The following is a 23,681-nucleotide window of genomic DNA, read 5'->3' as shown; positions in this document are numbered from 1 at the left end:
GAACAAATTCTGGAGTTCATCCATGCGATCTTTAAATGTTTGCCATTGCCTATTCACCGTCAACCCTTTAAGTAACATTCCCCAATCCATCCTAGCCAACTCGCGCCTCATACCATCGTAGTTTCCTTTATTTAAATTCAGTTACCAAGGGCTGGATTTTCATTCAGAAGTCGGGAAGGAGGCGGGACTACAACTTTCGGGTTGTAGTCCCGCCTCCATCGAGATGCGGCCAATCCACGCGATTTTCACTTGATTGACCTTGTTGAGCCCGCCCAGCGGGCTCAGCAGGCCAATTAAGGGCCACCCGGCAACAGGTGACGTCACAGACTGAAATTTCATCTGTCAAGACGTGTTGGCAGATGAAATATTAGTGTTTCACAGCTGTTTGAAGCTGTCAAACACTGACAGTCTTACTTCTAACCTGAGTCCTTCTACACAGACTCAGTTAGAAATCTCGCCGGCACTGAAAACTGCAGGCTGTCACTTTTGACAAATCGCAGCCATTCTACTTTCTGTGCCGGCTGAATGATGGACTCCCGAAACCTAGAGGAAGGAAGGCTGTAAAGGTAAGTACAGGTAATTTAAACTTCTTTACACACTTTAGACACACCAAACACACTTACCTTTGCACTCATGCACCTATCACTCACCTGAACACCGACATCTCGACCCCTCCAAGTCCTTCAACCCGACGGCCCGACTCCTCTAACTTGGCGTGGTTTGGAGCCGTCGGGAATCCCACACTTCAACATTAATAATAGGGATTAGGCTAAAAACTGCCTGTTAACAGGCAGTTAATTGGCACTAATCCCATCCCGCCTCGGGTCGGCGGGTCCCAGTGCGGGGCGGGTACCTGCCTCTTTTGAAACTTACATGGAGGCGGGTTTTGGGTGGGATGGTGTCAGGACCCCCGAATTCTGGATTTTAACCCCCCGCACGCCTAAAAGCCCGCCTCACGGCACACTGAAAATCAACCCCAAGTCTCTGAATCAATTACTTCACTCTCTATCTTAATGAAGAATTCGATCATATTATGATCGCTCCTCCCCAAGAGGTCTCGCACAACAAGATTGCTAATTATTCGTTTCTCCTTACATAATACCCAGTCTAAGAGGGCCTGATCTCTAGTTGGTTCCTTGACATATTGGTCCAGGAAACCATCTCGTATACACTCTAGGAATTCCTCTTCCACAGTATTGTTACTAATTTGGTTAGACCAATCTATATTTAGATTAAAGTCACCAATGATAACTGCTGTGCCCTTATTGCATGCATCTCTAATTTCCCATTTAATGCCATCCCCAACCTCAGCATTACTGTTTGGGGGTCTGTATACAACTCCCACTAACATTTTCTGCCCCTTGGTATTTCTCAGCTCTACCCATACAGATTCCACATCATCAGAGCTAATATCATTCCTTACTATTGTGTTAATCTCCTCTTTAACCAGCAATGCTTCCCCACCGCCTTTTCCTTTTTGCCTGTCCTTCCTGAATATTGAATACCCCTGGATGTTGAATTCCCAGCCTTGGTCACCCTGGAGCCTTGTCTCCGTAATCCCAATTATATCATATCCTTTTACATCTATTTGCGCAGCTAATTCATCCACCTTATTACGAATGCTGCTCGCATTAAGACACAAAGCCTTCAGGCTTCTTTTTTTAACACTCTTAGACCTTTTAGAATTATTGTTTACTGCGGCCATGTTTGATTTACCCCCTTGATTTCTCTGCCTTCCACTTTTGCTTTTCTCCTTCCTGTCTTTTGCTGCTATCCTAGCTTCCCTTTCCTCTGTCTCCCTGCACAGGTTCCCAACCCCCTGCCATTTTAGTTTAATCCCCCGCCAGAGCACTAGCAAACACTCCCCCTAGGACATCGGTCCCGGTCCTGCCCAGGTGCAAAGTCTGTACTGGTCCCACCTCCCCCAGAACCGGTTCCAATGTCCCAAGAATTTGAATCCCTCCCCCTTGCACCATTCTTCTAGTCACGTAATCATCTGAAATATCCTTCTATTTCTACTCTGACTAGCATGTGGCACTGGTAGTAATCCTGAGATTACTACCTTTTGAGGTCCTATTTTTTAATTTACCTCCTAACTCCCTATATTCAGCTTTTAGGACCTCATCCCATTTTTTACCTATATCGTTGGTACCTATATGCACCACGACAACTGGCTGTTCACCCTCCCCCTCCAGAATGCCCTGCAGCCGCTCCGAGACATCCTTGACCCTTGCACCAGGGAGGCAACATACCATCCTGGAGTCTCGTTTGCAGCCGCGGAAACGCCTATCTATTCCCCTTACAATAGAATCCCCTATCACTATAGCTCACTCGCTCTTTTTTTCCTCCCGTCGAGTGCAGCAGAACCACCCATGGTGCCAGGAAGTTGGTTGCTGCTGCCTTCCCCCGATAAGCCATCCTCCCCAACAATATCCAAAGCGGTATATCTGTTTGAGAGGGGGATGGCCACAGGGAACCCCTGCACTACCTGCCTGTGCCTACTACTCTGCCTGGCGGTCACCCATTCCCTTTCTGCCTGTGCAGCCTTTACCTGCGGTGTGACCAACTGATTAAACGTGATATCCACGATGTCCTCAGTATCGCAAATGCTCCAGTATGTATCCATTCGCAGCTCCAGCACCGCAATGGAGTCTGCCAGTAGCTGCAGCTAGATACACTTCCAGCACACATGGTCGTCAGGGACACAGGAAGTGTCCCTGATTTCCCACATAGTGCAGGAGGAGCATGCCACGCGTCCGAGCTTTGCTGCCATGACTTACCCTTTAATTAATTTAAATTAAATCAATACCACCAATTATACTACAATTAAATGATATACTCAAAGGCCCTTGTTTCCTAGCACTCCCTACTACACAACAGAGACCTTAGAAACTATAACCACAAAATTAAGACCTTTATATTGCGCATTTATTTATCATAATAAAATGTCCCAAAGTGCTTCACAGGAGAATTACCAGAAAAAATTTGACACTGAGCCAAATAAGGAGATATTAGGACAGGTGACCAAAAGCTTGGTCAAAGAGGTAGGTTTTAAGGAGCGTCTTAAAGGAGGAGAGAGGCGGAGAGGTTTAGGGAGGGAATTCCAGAGCTTAGGGCCCAGGCAGCTGAAGACATGGCCGCCAATGGTTGAGCGATGAAAATCGGGTGTTTCCCCAAAGGAGGTCAGAATTGGAGGAGCGCAGAGACCTTGGAGGGTTGTAACGCTGGAGGAGATTACAGAGAAACACGCAAGTGAGATGAGGTGCTGACAGAATCTCTCGCAGCTGATCTGCCGGTGGGAATGTCGGAATTTTTAATGGTCACGGGCGGCACGACCAGATCTCTGAGCAGGAGCGCACTGGCTTGCCATCCAGCTTCCACTCCCTGCACTGCTGCACTTCCCCTTCAGTCAGGACCTGCCTCTGGAATCCTCAGCACTGCAGGTCCCGACTGAAGGAGGAGGACAGGGCTGCTGGAAGTCAGAGCTAATGTGTTAATCCACCATGCTCCTGCTGAATAAGTCATCAGAGCCGTATGCGAGGTTCCTTAATTCCTACAATTCCATTGCTGTTTCTGATGGCTGGATGGACCAAAAGGCAGAGATCTGTGGGCGTGATCAGATTGTGAAGCAAGCCTCATTCATCCTGTGGGCCATGGGCTTGACACCCCTGCCTTATGCCATTGTGTAAAAGTAAATTACGTGCCACTTGCATAGCCAGATGCAGTACATTGTAAAAGACAAGGGTCATCACAGTGCATGTGCCTTTTTCTTGTTTCTGTAACACCTGATAGGCCTCAGCTGTCCTAGCTGTACAGTTTTGGAACTCTCGCCCTAAACCTTGCTGCCTCTCTCCCTCTACCTCTACCCATGCTTCCGCACGTCTCCTCTTCTACTGTGTGGCATATGTTTCTCCTCTGTGGAACACCCTGGGACATTTTCTCGGTTAAAGGTGCAGTATGAATGTAAGTTGTCCTCCGCCTGGCATGGTGTGGAGAGGTTACAAGGGGCAAATCTAACTGAATAGGTGTTACTCCAAATGAATTAAACTTGAACTCCAAAATTAAGCAGTGATAGAGGAGGACAGATTAGGAGTTGAAGTAAAATTTCAACATAGAATCATAGAAATCATAGAACTTTACGTCACAGGAGGAGGCCATTCAGCCCATCGTGTCTGTGCCGGCCGAGAGAGAGCTATCCAACCTAATCCCACTTTTCAGCTATTGGTCCTTAGCCTTGAAGGTTACGGCACTTCAAGTGCATATCCAAATACCTTTTAAATGTGATGAGGGTCTCTGCCTCTACCACCCTTTCAGGCAGTGAGTTCCAAACCCCCACCACCCTCTGGGTGAATAAAGTTCTTCTCAACTCCCCTCTACTTTAAATCTATGACCCCTGGTTATTGACCTCTCTGCTAGGGGAAATAGGTCCTTCCTATCCCCTCTATCTAGGCCCCTCGTAATTTTATACACCTCAATCAAGTCTCCCCTCAACCTCCTCTGTTCCAAAGAAAACAACCCCAGCCTTTCTAATCTTTCCCCATAACTAAAATTCTCCAGTCCTGTCAACATCCTCATAAACATAAGAACATAAGAAATAGGAGCAGGAGTAGGCCATTCGGCCCCTCGAGCCTGCTCCGCTGTTCAGTAAGATCATGGCTGATCTTCTACCACAACTCCACTTTCCTGCACTATCCCCATATCCCTTGATTCCTTTGATATCCAAAAATCTATCGATCTCTGTCTTGAATATACTCAACGACTGAGTCTCCACATCCCTCTGGAGTAAAGAATTTCAAAGATTCACCACCCTCTGAGTGAAGAAATTTCTCCTCATCTCAGTCCTAAATAGCCAACTCCTTATTCTGAGACTGTGACCCCTGGTTCGAGACTCCCCAGCCAGGGGAAACATCCTCCCTGCATCTACCCTGTCAAGCCCTGTAAGAATTTTGTATGTATCAATGAGACCACCTCTCATCCTTCTAAACTCCAGAGAATATAGGCCTAGTCTGCTGAATCTCTCCTCCTAGGACAATCTCCCCATCCCAGGAATTAGTCTGGTAAACCTTCGTTGCACTCCCTCAAGTATATCCTTCCTTAGGTAAGGAGACCAAAACTGTACACAATACTCCAGGTGTGGTCTCACCGGGGCCCTATATAAATGCAGTAAGACATCTTTACTCTCATATTCAAATCCTTTTGTAATAAAGGCTAACATACCATTTGCTTTCCTAATTACTTGCTGTACCTGCCTGTTAACTTGCAGTGATTTGTGTACAAGGACACCCAGGTCCCTCTGAACACCAACATTTCCCAATCTCTCACCATTTAAAAAATACTTTGCTTTTCTATTTTTCCTACCAAAGTGGATAACTTCACATTTCTCCACATTCTATTCCATTTGCCATGTTCTTACTCACTCACTTAGCCTGTCTATATCGCCTTGAAGCCTCTTTGCATTCTCCTCACAACTTACATTCGCACCTAGCTTTGTATCATCAGCAAACTTGGATATATTACATTTGATTCCCTCATCCAAATCATTGATGTAGATTGTGAATAGCTGAGGCCCAAGCACTGATCCTTGCGGCACCCCACTAGTTACAGCCTGCCAACCCAAAAATGACCCGTTTATTCCGACTCTCTGTTTTCTGTCCATTAACCAATCCTCAATCCATGCTGGTATATTACCCCATCCCATGAGCCCTAATTTTGTTAATAACCTCTTGTGTGGCACCTTATCGAATGTCTACTGAAAATCCAAATAAACCACATCTATTGGTTCCCCCTTATCTATCCTACTAGTTACAACCTCAGAAAAATCTTAACAGATTTGTCAAACACTATTTCCCTTTCATAAGTCTGTGTTGACTCTGCCCAATCCTATGATTATTTTCTAAGTGCCCTGTTAGCATGTCTTTAATACTGCAATAGATTCTAACATTTTCCCGACTACTGATATCAGGCTAACATGGAAGAAGAATTTGGTTATTTTTCACTACATGTTGGTCGACTTTGTAAGTCAGCATCCTAAGAATAGCCAGAAGGAAGTCTCAATAAATGCAGGGAATTTTGTTAATCTACTAGGAAGAATTTGTGTCAAGGAGACTGCAACATTGAATTGTCAAGTTCTCTTGCTGTAGAGCTGAAGACTGCCTGTGTAGAAGACGTCCAAAGAGTACTTTTAAAATTAGAGGGGAGATTTTATGCATTAGTGCTGCTGGGGTAGAGCTTTGTGCTACGGGAGCACATATCGAGAATTGGGGTGTGGAGTTTAGCACACCCTCCACAATTTTCCATCCATTAAAGCTGATCTTCATGCTTGAATTCTCGATTCGCACTCCTGTTGCATGAAGCTCTAATTCATAAAATCTAGATCTGTATGGCTTATGGAAGATTAACTGTCTGTTATGAATAATACAGTTGAATTGAGTTTGAATGGAACTGCGGGGAGGTAACTTTGAAGCTATTTATTTATTTATGTCTGTGTATATTTTCTGACTGTTTGCTCTGGTTGATTGGTTGTGCTACTGAACCCTGAAGAAGGTAGGAGAGTTAAGCAGTAAATCTGAGACTTTACATTGAAAAGATTCTGAATATTATTACTGCATTTCCAAACTTCTTTTCACCGCAGTTGATTACTGCATTTCCAAACTTCTTTTCACCGCAGTTGCATAATCAATACATTGATCTTTTAAGTAAGTCCAATTAGTTTCCACCGAATTGTTTGGTGTAAGATGTAACACTGACAGGATAACTATTTTGTGCATTTATATTTATATAGAATTTCATAGGCCTGTTTCTGTGCTGTAGATTCTAACAGTTTATGCTTCACACGAGCCTCTTCTCAGCTTGCCTCCATCTTCTTAGGCAGTCCCTCGGAACCGAGGATGACTTGCTTCCACATTAAAAATATCCCACTACTCCCTTCTCCCTCCCCTTAAATGCATCAATGCTATTTACTTCAACTGCTCCATGTGATGTTAAGCTCCACATTCTCACCACTCTCTAATTCTTCCGAAATTCTTTATTTGATCTGTTAGTGGTTACCTCATATTTATGACCCTTGGTTCTGGATTGACCACAGGTGGAAAGAGTTTCTCCACATCCACCCTGTCAAACTCCTTCATGATTTAAAGACCTCTATCAGGTCTCCTCTTAGTCTTCCCTGTTCCAGAGAAAAGAGCCCCAGCCCGATTGTTGCATCCTCTCAATTCTGGTAACCTTCTTGTAAATATTTTCTGTACTTTCTCCCGTGCTTCAATATCCATTTTTTATGATATGGAGACCAGAACTGCACACAGTACTCCAAATCTGATCTGACCAAGGTTCGATATAGATTTAACATTAATTCACTGCTTTTGCATTTTATTCCTCCAGAAATTAGAATCTGCTTTGTTTGCACTTTTTACAGCTCTATCAATGTGCGTTCCTACTTTTAGCAATTTATATATCTATATTCCCAGATTTCTCTGCTCCTCTACTCCATTTAGTTTCTTATATTGTAAGAGACCCTAGTTGTGCATACATGTATACGTAATATTAGGATTTGGCTTAATCTCACATGATTAAAGTTTTTGGTTTCTTTTTACTTAATGAAATGGTTAAAAGTTGTCCATTCCCAGGATGCTTTAGGGTTTGATTTGTCAGGGTACAGTTTAGCTGACACTGTGGTTTAGGTGTTTGCTGAAACGACAGGATGCATTAGATTCATCTTGCTTGACTTGTTTTCATGGCCACATTGGGAAACAGTTAGCCGAGGCAGTTTTGAGATAAGGAGTTGAACAATGGAAGAACAGGATGCAAACAGTTAGGGCTGGATTTTGATACTGGAAACTTTTGGGGTTGTAGTCCCGCCTCCATCGAGTTGTGGCCAACCCACGCGATTTTCACTTGATTGACCTTGTTGAACCCATCCAGTGGGCTCAGCAGGCCAATTAAGGGCCACCCGGCAACAGGTGACATCACAGATTGACATTTCATCTGTCAAGAGCTTTTGACAGATGAAATATCAGCGTTTGACAGCTCTTTGAAGCTGCCAAACACTGACAATCTGTACACTAAGTTAATTCCTTCCTCTCAGGCTGATTTAGAGATCTCTCCAGAACAGAAAGCTGAATGCTGCAACTTTTGACAGCTCGCGGCCATTCTGCTTTCTGTGCCGGTGAGATGAGGGACTCCCGAGACCTGAAGGGAGGAAGGCTGTAAAAGTAAGTGACGGTCATTAAAACTTATTTAAACACTTTACACACACCAAACACACTTTCCTCTGCACTCATGCACGCATCACTCACCTGAACACCGGACATCTCGAACCCTCCGAGCCCTTCAGCCTGATGGTCCACCTCGCTAACTTGGCGTGGTTTGGAGCCGTCGGGAATCCCATACTTCAGGAATAAAAAATAGGGATTAGGCTAAAAACTGCCTGTTAACAGGTAGGTAGTTAACAGGTAGTTAATTGGCACTAATCCCCTTCCCGCCTCGGGGAGGCGGCTCCCAGCACAGGTCGGATATCCACCTCCTTTGAAACTGGCATGGGGGCGGGATGGGTTCGTGCCCCCCGATTTCACGATTTTAACCCCCCACACGCCTCCAATCCCGCCTCCACAGCCCAATGAAAATCCTGCCCTTGGCATCTGTTGTTTTGAAGTAAATATATGCTTTCTGGGGGTCTTGTTCACAATAACACTCATGATGCCACAATTAATTATCAGTGACAATATTAGTGAGAAACAGACTATAAATATCTCAAGCTTTTCTTAAGTTGTAGAGAGAGTCAGGGTTTGGAAAGGAACAATAAAGGTTATGGGGGGAAAATTCAGTTGGTAGCGCCACCCGTTAGCACCTTAAGAGGGCGCTAAGTGGGGCGCAAACCAACTAGCGCCCGGGTGCGGCATGCCCACGCTTCCCGCAAAATTCAACAGGAGGTTAGTGGTGGCGCTAACCGGTAGCGCCCCGCTTCCCTCTTGGGGCGCAACCACTCAATTTCCGGCACGGGGGCCCCGGCGAAGTTAGCGCCTCAATTGGGGCGCTGCTCAATTTTTAGCCCTATATTTCTACCTGGGGAAATTGGGGTAATACCATTTATTTTTCTGTCTGTCTACTGCTCAATGATATTGTGTGTATCTGGACTTGGTCTAATACAATATACAAGAATAGTTGCAACCATATTCTGGTGTTAGAAATCGATCAGTTACAATACTATTGTAACAATAAATATCTTGAATTACAATTGTTTTATGATGAATTTCCAAAGCATTATGTTTAAAAGCGCCCTACTTGTTCTCAATGCATAGGCCCATCTCTAGTATATCTGTATATAGGCTTGAATGAAATGTTTCTCTTCAGTTTCCTTAAATCAGTTAGTGTCATGGGGATCTCTATATGCTCCAGTACAGTTGTCCATTTTATCTTTTAACTTCCGCAAAACCTCTTCACCTGCAGCTGAGATTAAATGCTGTGAGGATACAATTGTAACACAAAGAAAATAAATGTATTTTAATGGAAAGTTGGGTTATCCACCTCATGACCAACATCATTGAATTGGCAACCACTCAACTGCTTTGCTGGGTCGAGCAGTATCAATGACCTAACTTTGGATATGTCCTCAACTTTTCTTCAAGCTAGGGTGGATTAGCTCTTATTCAATACATAATTTGAAATATCCAATTTGTACATAATCACAGATATTTTAGAATAGTAGTTGACACATTTCTCAGGCCAAAGACCCAACGTGTGGGCCGCAGAAAGCTGGCAGAAGGCTAGTGGCGGAAGTAATTAAGTGAGCTTTAGAAAATGATAGGAACATGAGGTATTCTTGCTTTCTCACAAAAATGTCAACACAAAGACAGAGACTACTGCTCTTAGAATCATACAGCACAGAAGGAGGCCCCTCGTGCCTTTGAATGAGTTATCCAATTAGTCCCACTCCCCTTTCCCCATAGCCTGGCAAATGTCTCCTTTTCAAATTTATATTCAATTCCCTTTTGAAAGTTACGATTAAATCTGCTTCCACCACCTTTTTCAGGCAGTGCATTCCAGATTGTACCCATAAAAAAAACTCCTCATTTCCCTCCTCTTATGTTCATTAATAAATAAACATTCTTATTATGAACACAGCTAGCTTTTGCTGGACACTTTTATTGAGCACTGGATTTTTTGCCAATTATCTTAAATCTGCATCCTCTGGTTTTTTACCAGTGGAAACAGATTTTCCCAATCTACTCTGTCAAAACCCCATTTAATTTTGTAAACCTCTATTAAATCTCCACTTAACCTTCTCTGCCCTACGGAGATCAATCCCAGCTTCTCTAGTCTCCCCACATAATTGAAGTCTCTCATCCTTGGTACCATTCTGGTAAATCTCCTCTGCACCCTCTCCAAGGCCTTGACATCCTTCCTAAAGTGTGATGCCCAGAATTGGACACAATGGCCCCGATTTTCTGCCAGCCGTTGGGCGGCTTTCCAGGTGGCCGGGGGCCGAAAATCGCCGAAAAAGCGGGTCGCGACCTTCCCCGCCCCGTCCGACTTTTGGACCGCCGTTTCCCCGCGACCCGAATCAGTCCCGCCCACCGCTGGCGGGACTGGCCGTCGGAACACTAATAAGCAATTATTACCTTGTTTAAGTCGATTTTCAGGGGCCGTTGCGATTTTGGGGCTTTCCCCACATCAAACATGCCTGCGGGGAACCCCGCTGATGAAACCTGGCGTGAAGCTTGCCGGCTTGCTTGCTGTCAGCTGCAGGTCACTCGGAAAAGCTGCGATTTAATGGGACAACACTTGTATGTTGAAGGACCTTGTTGCTGAAGGCTTGGGGCTACTTCTTCAAGGCTTAGGCACAGCTGTGGAAGGTTGGAGCCTCACAAACTTCTCCAATGTGATCTCCTGGGAAGCCCCTCTCGCCACCCTCACTCAGCGTTTCCTCAGCGGAAGCATCTACGAGAAGCATGGGACGCCTTTTTTCCTTCCCTTCTTGCCATTAGAGGATCTCCAGCAGCAGAGGCGGCAGCAGCAGAACCAGGAACAGCATGATGAGCACCAGGCTGCTGCTCACTCACCTGAAGCTGCACAGGCCAGAAGGGGCCGGCGCTTGGAAGTGGCTTGAGAGCACCTTGCTGCACTTTAGGGGGCCATGGGGACCCGTTTCTGCACTGGCAGTCCTACTCAGAAGGACTTCCATGAAGATCTGGTTTCTCTGTTCAATAGATGGCCAACGCTCCTCAAGAGATGCCATTCTCTTATGAGCACTCACCATGTTTTCCGTACCCTGGCGAGTTATCTCCTCCATGGAGGTTGCCAACCTTTCCATGGTGATGCGTTCATGCGCCAATGACTCCACAAAGGCTCTGCTCATGGTCGCTATGGACTCCTCCATTCGCTCCACACTCGCAGTGACCCGGGAGACAAAACCTGCCAGAGACTCCTGCATCTGTGCATGGAGATCCATCACCTCTTCTCTTGCGGATGGACCCAGAGGCAGAGGGTCGACATGCAGCGCAGCTGAGCTGAGCTGGCAGAGTTCTGCGCCCTCCGACGAGGACTCTTCACTGCTGTCCCTGTCTCCAGAATCTGCTGAGGCTCAATTGTGAGCTGTGAAACACCAGGTGACAACACTACTGTATGTCCCGAAGGTCCCCCCGAGGTGTGAGTGTCTGCGCTGGTGCTGGGTGTGCTTACTTCTGCTGATGTTGTGCCCTCAGAGGTTGAAGCTTCCTCTGAGGAGTCTGGCTGCACAGCCTCTTCCTCCTCGGCAGTGAGGACGGGGGCTCTGGATGGTACTGTGGGGGAGTAAAGGAAGGAGTTAGAGATGTGATGCCAAGGTGACATGCACATTCGAGTTGACATCTGCTGACACCTGCATCCATGCAGCCTTGGTCTCAGTGGGAGGCCTCTTCCTGCCTGACCTAGGGAAGAGGACCTCCCTGTGGGCCCTAACCCCATCCAATAATGCCTGCAGTGAAGCTTCGTCGAATTTGGAGGCAGCTCGGGGTCTGGCACTGGCCACAGCTGCTGCAGGCTCCTCTGCCATCCTGTATGGTTCGTTTGGAAGCCTTCAGAGGATGCAGTGCTTGCTATGGATCTTGAAAGCACCACGAATGATGACATCATACTGTGGGGCTTTCTGATTAGAAATGGACAATTAGCAAGGCTGCCCACATGCTGGGAATTAATTGGCCACTTGAAGGAAAATTGCGTGGAGCTGGCTGACACATTTTCTTGTGTGTCAGAACCCCACATTCAGGGGAATCCGACCATTTCCCACACAAGCCACAAAATCGGGCCCAATACTCCAGCTGAGTATCATAAAGTAACCTGTGATTTATAACGGTTTACCATAATGTTCTTGCTTTTGTACTCTATGGGCTTGATTTTACCAGCCCTGAGGAGGCAGGTTTGGAGGCGTATCAGCTGGTAAAATCGGAAAAAAATGGCTTCAGACACCCAACCCGCCTCCATCCCACCCCCATGCAATTTTCCTGAGTGTCTGTTCAGCTGCTTGCAAACAGACCCGACTCCAACCCGTGGGACAGGTAGTTAAGGCAGTTAAGCACCTGTTAACTGCCTTGATAATCCTATTTTGACAGAGGTTTTCCATTTTCCTGTTTCTGGCTCCTGTTTCCCGTCTTGTCAGAAACAGTGCTGCTGCAAGGAGACGAGTTGGTGGAGGACATGATCTGTAGTCATTATTGGTGCAGAACTTTACAAGCGCTCCTGTAACATGCTGGCATTCAAATGCAACAATTTTGTTGTTGGAGGTTTGGGATAAGATTTTGCAAATCTACTGACCTTGTGACTGGTCAAGCTGACACACCTCTGCTGTTTGAACTGATTGGAATAATTTCAGGCCACTTTGAGTGTGCGCTCACAAGCTTTTTGTCTCAGCTGAAATCTATAACAACAGGATGGGAACCATTTACATCCCCTCATCCTGGTCGCCAGAGTCGGAGGAAGAGCAGCGCGGCTTAGTGCTGCCGGATGAACAAGTGGCTCAGCACACAGCCTCCTTGGAGGAAGATGAAGAGGATGAGGAAGAGGACGGGGAGGAGGACGGGGAGTGACGCCTTGCGGGGTTGGATGTGGCCAATCCAGCAGCAGACAACCACATTGCTGGCCGTCAGGCAAGGGATGCTCTAATCCATGCCAGATTCGTGTAATTTTACGCTTCAACCACAGGTGGCTGGCACATGGAGATGAATATGAGTCTGACATTCTCAAAACTCCAAGCATCATCTGTTCAATAAACGGTGGTTTGCGCTCAGTGTCACCACCAACATTCTACATGGAATTCTCCCTGAGCCCTCACTCTTGAACTTCCATTTCCCAGAACACAGAGGTTATACTTTAGGTGATCTCAGCAGATCATTAAACCTTTTTCCACACTGAACCCGTGTGCGTTTGCACACAGACCTGGAGCTCAACTCCTCAGCAATTTGCAGCCAAGCTGCCTTGGTTTGCTGAGGAGGCCTCCTCCTTCCGTTTCCAGGGAAGAGGAGCTCCTGATGTCCTCGAACTCCCTCAACAAGAGCATGGAGAGAGCCCTCATTGAACCTGGATGCTGCCTTAGTTATTGAGGCTGCCGTTCCTGCAGCAGCCTGCCCCTTTAAGAGAAAAAAGCATTAAGATTATTAAGCCAATGATTGGAACAAATTTGGCATTTTTGAATTTCATAGTCAGACAATAAATTGATATATAAAGAAAATCATAAATATCTTTCTGGAATAATATGACCAGCAATTTTATTCATTAAATTTTGTTCAGAACAGACGCTATCAACTCCCCTTTCTATATAATACAGCACCAGTCCATCCCATTGACATTTTTCCCAAAGGGGACATGGCCCCTTTAAATTTTCTTTCAAACAACGTGTCATCAGACGCGAGGAACTGACGGCCTCCAAGCAATTGCCTGGAGGGACCCGCACGTCGGTCGTAACAAGGCCAATCAACGCAAATTGGTAAGTTCTGGGAGGCGGCTGCTGGGAGCGGGTCGGAAAGCCTCCGAGCAGCGGGCCCGCACTCAATCCGCCTCCATTAGTAAAATCGCGGCCTATGCCTCTATTTATAAAGCCAAAGATTCGGTATGCTTTTTTTTTAACAAGCTCGTCAACTTGCTGCCACTTTCAAAGATTTGCATATGCGAACCCCAGGTCTCTCTGCTCCTGCCCCCCCGAATATCTTCTCATTGAATTTTGGAGAAGTTATTCCACTGCTTTAACACCCCAGCAACAGCAAAAACACTTGGCCCAATAGTAATTAGGGCCCTGTTGCTTCTCCATTAGCAAATGCAATTACTAATCAGAAGCTTCTATCCTCGATGTTCACACCGTCCACCATCAGGTGCCATTGGGAATAATTAGTCTCTTCAGGAATAGCCAGGAATGACCGTTGTGCAAATAATAGTGTTTAATACCTCCAGAGATTCCACTTCCCAGAGACCTAACAAACTAATCATCTAGCTGAATGCATAAAAGTAATTAGCAGGAAGAGGGTTAATTCAAACACATTAGAACATTTTGAAATATGACTTTTTATCTAGCCAGTCCAGCAGGCTGTGAAGCAAATATATATACATTTAGATGTCATTTAATAATGTTAACAAATATCATTTCATCTTTGTGTGTGCTGCAAATTTTCCAAATTATTTTTTCTATATTTCCACAGGTGCCAGATCACAATAGTTTGATATCCTTTGCTTTTCAAATACTCTAAACAAAGCAAGTGGAATGAATGGAATGCCAAAGACTTCCCAATGAAATATGTAGCTTGTTTTCTCTCGTGAAATTATCTGTAACTCACTCGCAATTCTGCTTTCCTGAATTATCCAGGCAGTCTCAGTCACGGAAATTGATTGATTGACAGACACTGAATATCTTAATATAAGTCAAGCAACAGAAGGAAAATTCCAATATAAAAATGCCTGAATAGTTACAACTTAATAGGATATCAAGACCTTTTGTGTAATACAGTGACGGGGTTCAGAATGTTGCAAGTGATTTCAGCTTGTAATGCTGACTGCGAAATCTTTGGACACTCCACTCTTGATCACCTAAATTAATAACTGTAAAATCAGGAGTGCCACAGATTGGATGTGCTGACCTCTGTATCTGATTCACTAATCCCCTTTTTATTCATGAAAATGATACTAAATCTTGAATTTATAAAGTGAACCAGCTCATAAGCCGAGATATCAATCACAGATGCCAGTTCTTCGATAAACTCTTTGTTAATCGCATACGTTTTATGTTGGGAATAGCTGCATTTTGGTTTGCAATAGAGAGCAGCGTGTTCATAAATTTAAATGATTTTTCCTGTTGCGGCTCTACTGTGCTATAACCATGCCCTTATATTGCAGGCCACGATTTCTGTGCCGAGGGGCATCAGTGCGGTGAAAACTCTGAATGCTGGAATCTGAACACAAAAGCTATATGCATGTGCAAAGATGGCTTTGTTCCCATACAGGGTGACACGGCGTATTGTGAAGGTAGGAGGTGGTTTTCATTTGCACTTTTGACTGTTTTAGGCCTTTTCCTTGTGACTTGGCATGCAGCGTGATTTGGCTGTTTGTGTTGTGATTGAGAGAGGCAGCCTTTTGTTTTGGTGACCGTTTGATGGAGAAGTTAAAGAGTGGATATCAATACTACCCCTCCACTTTTAAGAGTGGTGTTAAGTTAGTGGTCTTGAAGATCTGCCGGATCATTAAGGAGACATTGTCAATTCGCTCGTACTTCAAGGATTAAATTTTTTTTTTAATTCTCGGGATATGGGCGCCGCTAGCATTTATTGCCCATCCCTAGCTACCCTCAAAAAGGTGGTGGTGAGCTGCCTTCTTGAATGCAGCATAATTTGGTGACATATGAAGCACCTTACTGTTGTTTACTGATACACTCGCACCGTATAGGATGAATACTCAATGTGTTGTGAAGTATATACAACATCATTTTTTATTCATTATGTCGTCAGAAGCGTAATTAAGTTGGCTTAATACAAAATTTGGAAACACATTTGAAGTCTTGTACAGTTGATCAAATTATGCGTGGATATATATTTTGGAATAGTGTTTGGCTGTTAAACTGTCCAGGATCTGTTTGGCCAAATTTTTCAGTGCACTGCGAGCTGGCAAACTGATGTGCATTATCAGGGGTCTCAGCACAGGAGTGTTTGAGGATAAATTTTGAACTTGTGTCTCAAGGTGAATTATCCAGGTATTTGCAAGATTTGCCGCTTGCCAGCCATGATTTTCCATTTCAGATCAGAAGCTGCCACTTTGTACAGTGGTCCTTTCACCCCCCGCCCCCGCCCCCCCCCCCAGAAACTGATGCATTTAAAAGAAAAAGCCTTTGTTGTGTCTGATCCCAAGTGCTGCCTTGAATTTAAGAAGCGTACATGCTGTCAGCTGCTATAAGCAGAGCGTTCACGATTAAAACACAAGCAATAATGTTGCACTTAACAAACAATAAGTAACGGTGGCAATAAAAACTAAGGCTTTTTTGTGGTAATAATAATTGTGATCTCAGATACTGTGGCACTAATTGATACGTGCGATACAAGGAATTGGGCTGCTCCCGGATGGTTTGCTGTGTCTTCAAAGTGATTTTCATGGTAGGAAAAAAAAAATGAGTGCAAGATGAGTGCTTCTCAACAAAGGTGTTTTTTTTTAACTTAAAAAGCAATAAAAGTCTCAAGGAAGATGAAGTTAAAAATACATAAGCAAGAGGTAGCACTTCAGATCCATTACTGATCAGTGGTTGGGGAAATGTAACTGAAATATTTACACTGGCATAGTAACAACAAGTCAGTGAAGGATGTTATTCCCACAGCACTGATCTTTTTTAACAATCTATTCTACTTTGATCAAACTCTTTTTATTTTGGTGCTGCGCATAAATTCCAGTCGGCAAGATGGAGCACAACTTTCAGTTCCAGTGGTGAAAATGTTATGAGCAGCTTATAGGGGACATTAGCACTAGTGGGTGGGGTGGGGGGAGGTGGCAGGGGGCTGTATTTAACTGCTGGCAGATTTAATTTTGCTACGGATTTTTGTAGAACTATTTCATTATGATATTGCCTCCACTCTGTCACTAGGATTGTGAAAAGTGGAGGGAGGGTTGGAGGGGTGTTGATTGAGCTTTTTAAGACAGTGCAGATGTTTTGGTTGCCCAGTGGTGCAAAGAAATGTGCACCTGATGTCTCAACAACAACAGCAACCACTTGTACTTATCTAGCGCCTTTAACATAGTAAACTGTCCCAAGGCGCGTCATAGGAGCGTTATCAAACAAAATTTGGCACCAGCCCACATAAGGGGATATTAGGGCAGATGACCAAAAACATGGCCAAAGAGCTAGATTTTAAGGAACATCTTACAGGAGGAAAGAGCAGTAGAGAGGCAGAGAGGTTTAGGGAGTGAACTCCAGAGCTTAAGGACATAAGAAATAGGAGCAGGAGTAGGCCATTCTGCCACTCGAGCTATGCAATAAGATTGTGGCTGATCTTCTACCTTAACTCCACTTTCCCGCACTATCCCCATATCCCTTCATTCCCTTAATATCCAAAAATCTATCGATCGCTCTCTTGAATATACTCAACGACTGAGCCTCCACAGCCCTCTGGGGTAAAGAATTCCAAAGATTCACCACCCTCTGAGTGAAGAAATTTCTCCTCATTTCAGTCCTAATTGGCTGACCCCTTATTCTGAGACTGTGACCCCTGGTTTCTATGTTTCTAGACTCCCCAGCCAGGGGAAACATCCTCCCTGCATCTACTCTGTCAAGCCCTGTAAGAATGGTGTATGTTTCAATGAGATCACCTCTCATTCTTCTAAACTCCAGAGAATATAGGCCTAGTCTACTCAATCTCTCCTCATAGGACAATCCCCCCCATCCCAGGAACCAGTCTGGTGAACCTTCGTTGCACTGGTGAACATTTGTTGCACTCCCTCTATGGCAAGTATATCCTTCCTTAGGTAAGGAGACCAAAACTATACACAATACTCCAGGTGTGGTCTCACCAGGGCCCTATATAATTGCAGTAAGACATCTTTACGCTTATACTCAAATCCTCTTGTAATAAAGGCCAACATACCATTTGCTTTCTTAATTGCTTGCTGTACCTGCATGTTAACTTTCAGTGATTTGTGTACAAGGACACCCAGGTCCCTCTGAACACAAGCATTTCCCAATCTCTCACCATTTAAAAAATACTCTGCTTTTCTATTTTTCCTACCAAAGTGGATAACTTCACATTTCTCCACATTATCTTCCATTTGCCATGTTCATGCCCACTCACTTATCCTGTTTTTATCTCCTTGAAGCCTCTTTGCATCCTCCTCACAACTTATATTCCCACCTAGCTTTGTATCATCAGCAAACTTGGATATATTACATTTGGTCCCCTCATCCAAAACATTGATGTAGATTGTGAATAGCTGAGGCCCAAGCACTGATCCTTGCGGCACCCCACTAGTTACAGCCTGCCAACCTGAAAATGACCTGTTTATTCTTACTCTCTGGTTTCTGTCCGTTAAACAATTCTCAAGCCATGATAGTATGTTACCCGCAATCCCATGAGCCCTAATTTTGTTTAATAACCTCTTGTGTGGCACCTTATTGAATGCCTTCTGAAAATCCAAATACACCACATCTGCTGGTTTCCCCTTATCTATTCTGCTAGTTACAGCCTCAACTCTTAACAGATTCGACAAACATGATTTCCCTTAATAATAAATTATAGCATTTTCCCTACTACTGATATCAGGCTAACTGGTCTGTAGTTCCCCGTTTTCTCTCTCCCTCCTTTCTTAAATAGTGGGGTTACATTTACTACTTTCCAATCCGCGAGAATCGTTGTCAAATCAATGGAATTTTGGAAGATGACAACCAATGCATCCACTATCTCTATACCTCTTTCAAAACCCTAGGATGTAGGTCATCAGGTCCAGGGGATTTATTGGCTTTCAGTCCCATTAACTTCTCCAGTACTTATTTTTTACTAATAATTTATTTCAGTTCCTCATTCTTGCTAGACCCTTGGTTCTCCACTATTTTCAGGAGGTTTTTGCGTCTTCTTCCCTGAACACAGACACAAAGGCCTGGATTTTGCCAGGCCCAAGGAGGCGGGTTTGGAGGCGTGTGAGGTGTTAAATTAGCAAAAAATGGCAGGCGGATCCGATCCCGCCTCCAACCTGCCTCTGAACAATTTTCCAAAAAGCGCCCTTTCAGACCCCGTTTCAATCCCGCCTCCAAGAGGCGGGATGGGCCCTTAAGGCCCTTAACAGCCACTTAATTGTCTCTATAATGCCATTTTGAGAGGCCTTTCTAAGCTTAACACATTTCCCCCATGCTGCACGTCTCCTCTGGAACACGCCAGTTAATCTTAGTAAGCCATCCACTTGTGAGGCCGCCAACAGCTGCAGCTCCACCATTAAAAAAGATTTTTCAACAATGATCATTTGCAGGTGGCAGAACTTTGTTTTCTCAGGTCTGGGAGAACTTTTAGCAGGCCTACTCATTGTGGAAGATTTGAGACAGATCCATCTCCAGTGTGATCTCCTGGGAAACCCCTCTCCCCACCTTGACTGAGCGCTTGCTTAACTGAGGTATTTACCAGAAGAATGGGAACCATTTATTTCCTTTCCTCCTGGACATCAGATTCGGATGAAAACCAGCTGCGGCAGCAGCAGAACCTTGAACAACAGCAGCACCAACAGCACGACCAACAACAGGAGCGCCAACCTGCTGCTCACCCACCTGAAGCCGCACAGGCCAGAAGGCGCCAGCGCATGGAAGCACGTCGGCGCAGGAGATACCCCCAAAACAGGGTTTACAGACAGAGGATGAGCTACCTCAACATGACTTAGCAGCAGTGCCAAAGGAGGCTCAGACTTTCGCGAGAGGTAGTGGGTGACATCTGCGCAATGCTGCAGCAAGACCTGGAGCCCAGAGAGGGTGGACACCCCTTACCAGTGGCCGTCAAAGTCACCACCGCACTCAACTTTTTTGCTTCAGGCTCATTCTAGGGATCAACAGCAGACATCAGCGGCGTCTCCCAGGCGGCCGCACACACTTGCATCACGCAGGTAACCGATGCCCTCTTTGCCATTGCACACAATTACATCAACTTCTCCAAGGATCAAGCAAGTGTAACCACGCGTGCCGTTGGATTAGCTAATCTGGCAGGCTTTCCAAGGGTGCAGGGCGTCGTTGACTGCACACATGTGGCCCTTAAGACACCCCATCACAATCCAGGTATTTTTGTCAACCGCAAGGGCTTCTGCTCCCTCAACGTGCAGCTGTTGTGTGACCACAAGAAGGAAATTTTGCATGTTTGCGCCAAGTACCCTGGCAATTGCTATGACTCCTTCATCCTGCGGCAGTCTAGTGTGCCTCTGATCTTCAGTCCGCCAGACCAACTTTTCGGATGACTACTTGGAGACAAGAGCTATCATCTGAAGACGTGGCTAATAATGCCACTGAGAAGGCCATCCAACGATGCTGAAGAGCGCTACAACTCCAGCCACATTTCCACCAGATCCATAATCGATGCTTGCTGAAGATGCGATTCAGATGCCTTGATAGATCAGGTGGAGCCCTGCATTACTCAGCAGCCAGGGTCTCCAGAATCGTCGTGGTCTGCTGTGCACTTCACAACATGGCACAGCATCGTGGCTTGCAGTTGCCTGAGGTACAAGTGGCTCATCGCATAGCCTCCTCAGATGAGGATGATGAGGAGGAGAGCGACAACGATCAGCTTGCGGAGGCGCATCAACCAGCGGCAGCAGCACGCGAGCATATTGCTGCCTGGGATGCAAGGGACGCACTCATCTTGGCCAGATTTGCTTAGCCTGCCCAATCAAGCACTTTTGCCTCGCACCTTCTTACCAGAGCATCGACAATGGACAAGAAGCTGCGGATTCGTATCACTCTGACCACCATACTGACAATTGAAAGTCGCCCTAAGCCCTCAAAGTGGAAGTCCCATTTGTGAAATGACACAGGCCACAACGTCAACAGTTTGCCATCAAGTTTTTTTATAACTTAAATTCACGGATGGCTTTTCAAAAATAAACACAATAGAACACCCAAGTGACAACCTTTATGAGTACTTGTGCTTTATCTTCCTCTTACGCGTGCTCCTACGTAGTGCTTCCCCTGTGGGCTTCAGCAGATGTGGCGGCCCCTTGCTCACTTTCTTGCTGCTCCTGCCTCGACGCCTTTGGCGGGCATCCTCTGGGGTTGCGAGCCTGTGAGGGCTCGGCAACAGTCTGCTGCTCCTGCGGCTGTGCAGGGGCTGAGACGACGATCTCAGTTGGGTGAGGACTCTGGTGGGGCTCTGACTGAGGGCTCTGCAGTGGCATGGTCGTGTGAGCACTTGGAAAGGAGCCCCCACTTCCTTGTGCACTGCCACCAACATCCCTCTCATGGGTCAGCCCCACTTCAGAGCTAGCAAGTGGCTTGACAGCACCTTGCTGCACTTCAGGGGGCCATGAGGACCTGTTTCTGCACTGGAAGTCCTACTCCAGAGGATTTCCATGAAGGTCTGGTTTCTCTGATCAATAGCTGACCGTCGCTCCTCAAGAGATGTCAGTCTATTCCGAACAATGACCATGTTTTCAAGACCCTGGTGACTAAGCCGTAGCCATCCTCTCCTCTACGGTAGCCAGCCTTACCACGGAGGTAGCCATCCTTTCCACGGAGGTTGCCATCCTTTCCGTGGTGATACGTTCATGCTCCATTCGCTCCACACTCGCAGCAACCCTGGAGACAAAACCTGCCAGAGATTCCTGCACCTGTTCCTGGGGTTCCAGCACCGCTCTCCTTCTGGATGGACCCGGAGGCACAGGGTCGACATGCAGCTGAGCCGAGCTGGGAGAGGTTTGCGCCCCCCGACGAGGACTCTCCACTGCTGTCCCTGTCTCCCTCATCTGCTGATGCTCACTTGTGAGCTGTGATACACTAAGTGCCAACACTACTCTATCTCCCGAAGGTCCCACTGAGGCGTGAGTGTCTGCGCTGGTGCTGGGTGCACTTAATTCTGCTGACGCTGCGCCCTCAGAGGTTGCAGCTTCCTCTGAGGAGTCTGGGGGCTCAGGCTGTTCCTCCTGGACAGTGGGAAGGGGGGCTGCCGATGGTCCTGTTGGGGGAGTAAAGGAAAGAGTTAGACATGTCAGATAAACATTGCATGCACATTGAATTGTGCAGATGATCATAAGTTAATCTGTTAGAGCATCAATACCAGTCACTCATGCAATGTCAATGAGAGAGATGAAAACCTATTCTGTCACCAGCTTGCTGTGATGCCCCCGTCTGTCCGTCCCCCACTTGCGTATCCTCCTCGACTCCCATGATCTCCAGGGCAGCCTCCTCTGCTGTGGTGTGCTGGGCTATTGAGGGTGGCCCTCCTCCTGTCCTCACCCTCTCCCTCTTATTGCGGGCTCCCTTTTCCAATAATGAGGGACACAAGTGGAGTTTAAGTAAGAATGAAGGAGTGAGTGTAGAGAATCCATAGCATAGATGCTTAGAAGGACACAAAGATGGAGTGAGTTGCCAAGACCAAGGGCCCTCCCTGTGTGTTGTAAGTTGTTGTCATTGCATCACAGTGATGGGGAGTGTGAGAGCTGCATAGTCGAATAGTTAAGTAAATGTGAACATACAGAGAGAGGGAATGGGTAAGGGTGCAGGGATGTAAGGGTGAAGTGGGATGTGGAGGAGGAGTTTGACAAAGCAGAGTGCTGGTGATGAGAGGCGATGGGGGTCAGATTGAGGGTGTTGGGGATGTAATACTCACTTTTCCTGTGCGGAGAAGGTCATGAAACCTCTTTCAGCACTGCAGCCAGGTTCTGCTGCACATTGATATGGCACTGACCTCCTGTGCCACATGCAGCCACACAACTTTGGTCTGTTGGGGAGGCTTTTTCCTCCCTGAAGAAGGAAACCTCACTTCCTTATTCACTCTTGCTCCCTCCACCAGAGCATGGAGGGAGTTCTCATCGAATCGGGGTGCACACTTTGGTCTGCTGCTTGACATGGTTGGAGCACGAATCCCTCGGAAGTATAATGCAAAAGTTGTAAGGCTGAAAAAGAACCAAGACTGCTTGCAGGCCTTAAATGCAACTGCATCGATGACATCATCAGAGGCGAGTTTCAGCATCAAAAGACTCATTGGGCCAGGGGTCCCCGCACGCTGGAAATCAAGTGCCCAATTAGGGCAAAATCGCTCATTTGCCCTGCCTCACATCGGAGGCGGGGTCCAGACATGCCGACCACCTGACCCGCCCCCCCCAATGACAAAATCCAGCCCAAAGTATTTGTTTAATTTCTCTGCCATTTCCTTATTCCCCATTATAATTTCTCCTGTCTCAGCCTGTAAGGGACCCACATTTACTTTCGCTAATCTTTTCCTTTTTACATACCTATACAAACTTTTACAGTTTGTCTCTCGCTAGTTTACTCTCATTCTATTTTTCATTTCTTTATCAATTTCTTGGTGCTCCTTTGCTGAATTCTAAAATCCTTCCCAATCCTCAGGCTTGCTGCTCTTATTGGCAACATTATAAGCCTCTTTGATCTAATACTATCTTTAACTTCTCTTGTTAGCCACAGTTGGACCACTTTTCCTGTGGGGTTTTTGTGCCTTTTAAGGAATGTATATTTGTTGTAAATTATGTATTAATTCTTTAAAAGCTAGCCATTG

The 23,681-nt window shown here is 45.9% G+C and overlaps 1 protein-coding gene across 1 annotated transcript in view; it reads left to right on the top strand.

The window, feature by feature from the left end:
* Nucleotides 1-23,681, top strand: part of LOC147107099 (protein kinase C-binding protein NELL1-like) — a 974,256-nt gene that overhangs the window by 284,809 nt on the left and 665,766 nt on the right. The window contains exon 12 of the mRNA XM_086008154.1: nucleotides 15,349-15,477. Coding sequence (XP_085864280.1) covers nucleotides 15,349-15,477 — 129 coding nt within the window. The remainder of the gene's footprint in view (nucleotides 1-15,348; nucleotides 15,478-23,681) is intronic.

This window comes from Somniosus microcephalus, chromosome 15 (genome assembly GCF_052327205.1).
Source record: "Somniosus microcephalus isolate GS21.2 chromosome 15, FLI_Smic_1.0, whole genome shotgun sequence".
Classification (NCBI taxonomy): Eukaryota; Metazoa; Chordata; class Chondrichthyes; order Squaliformes; family Somniosidae; genus Somniosus; species Somniosus microcephalus.
This window is presented reverse-complemented; position numbering and strand designations above follow the sequence as displayed.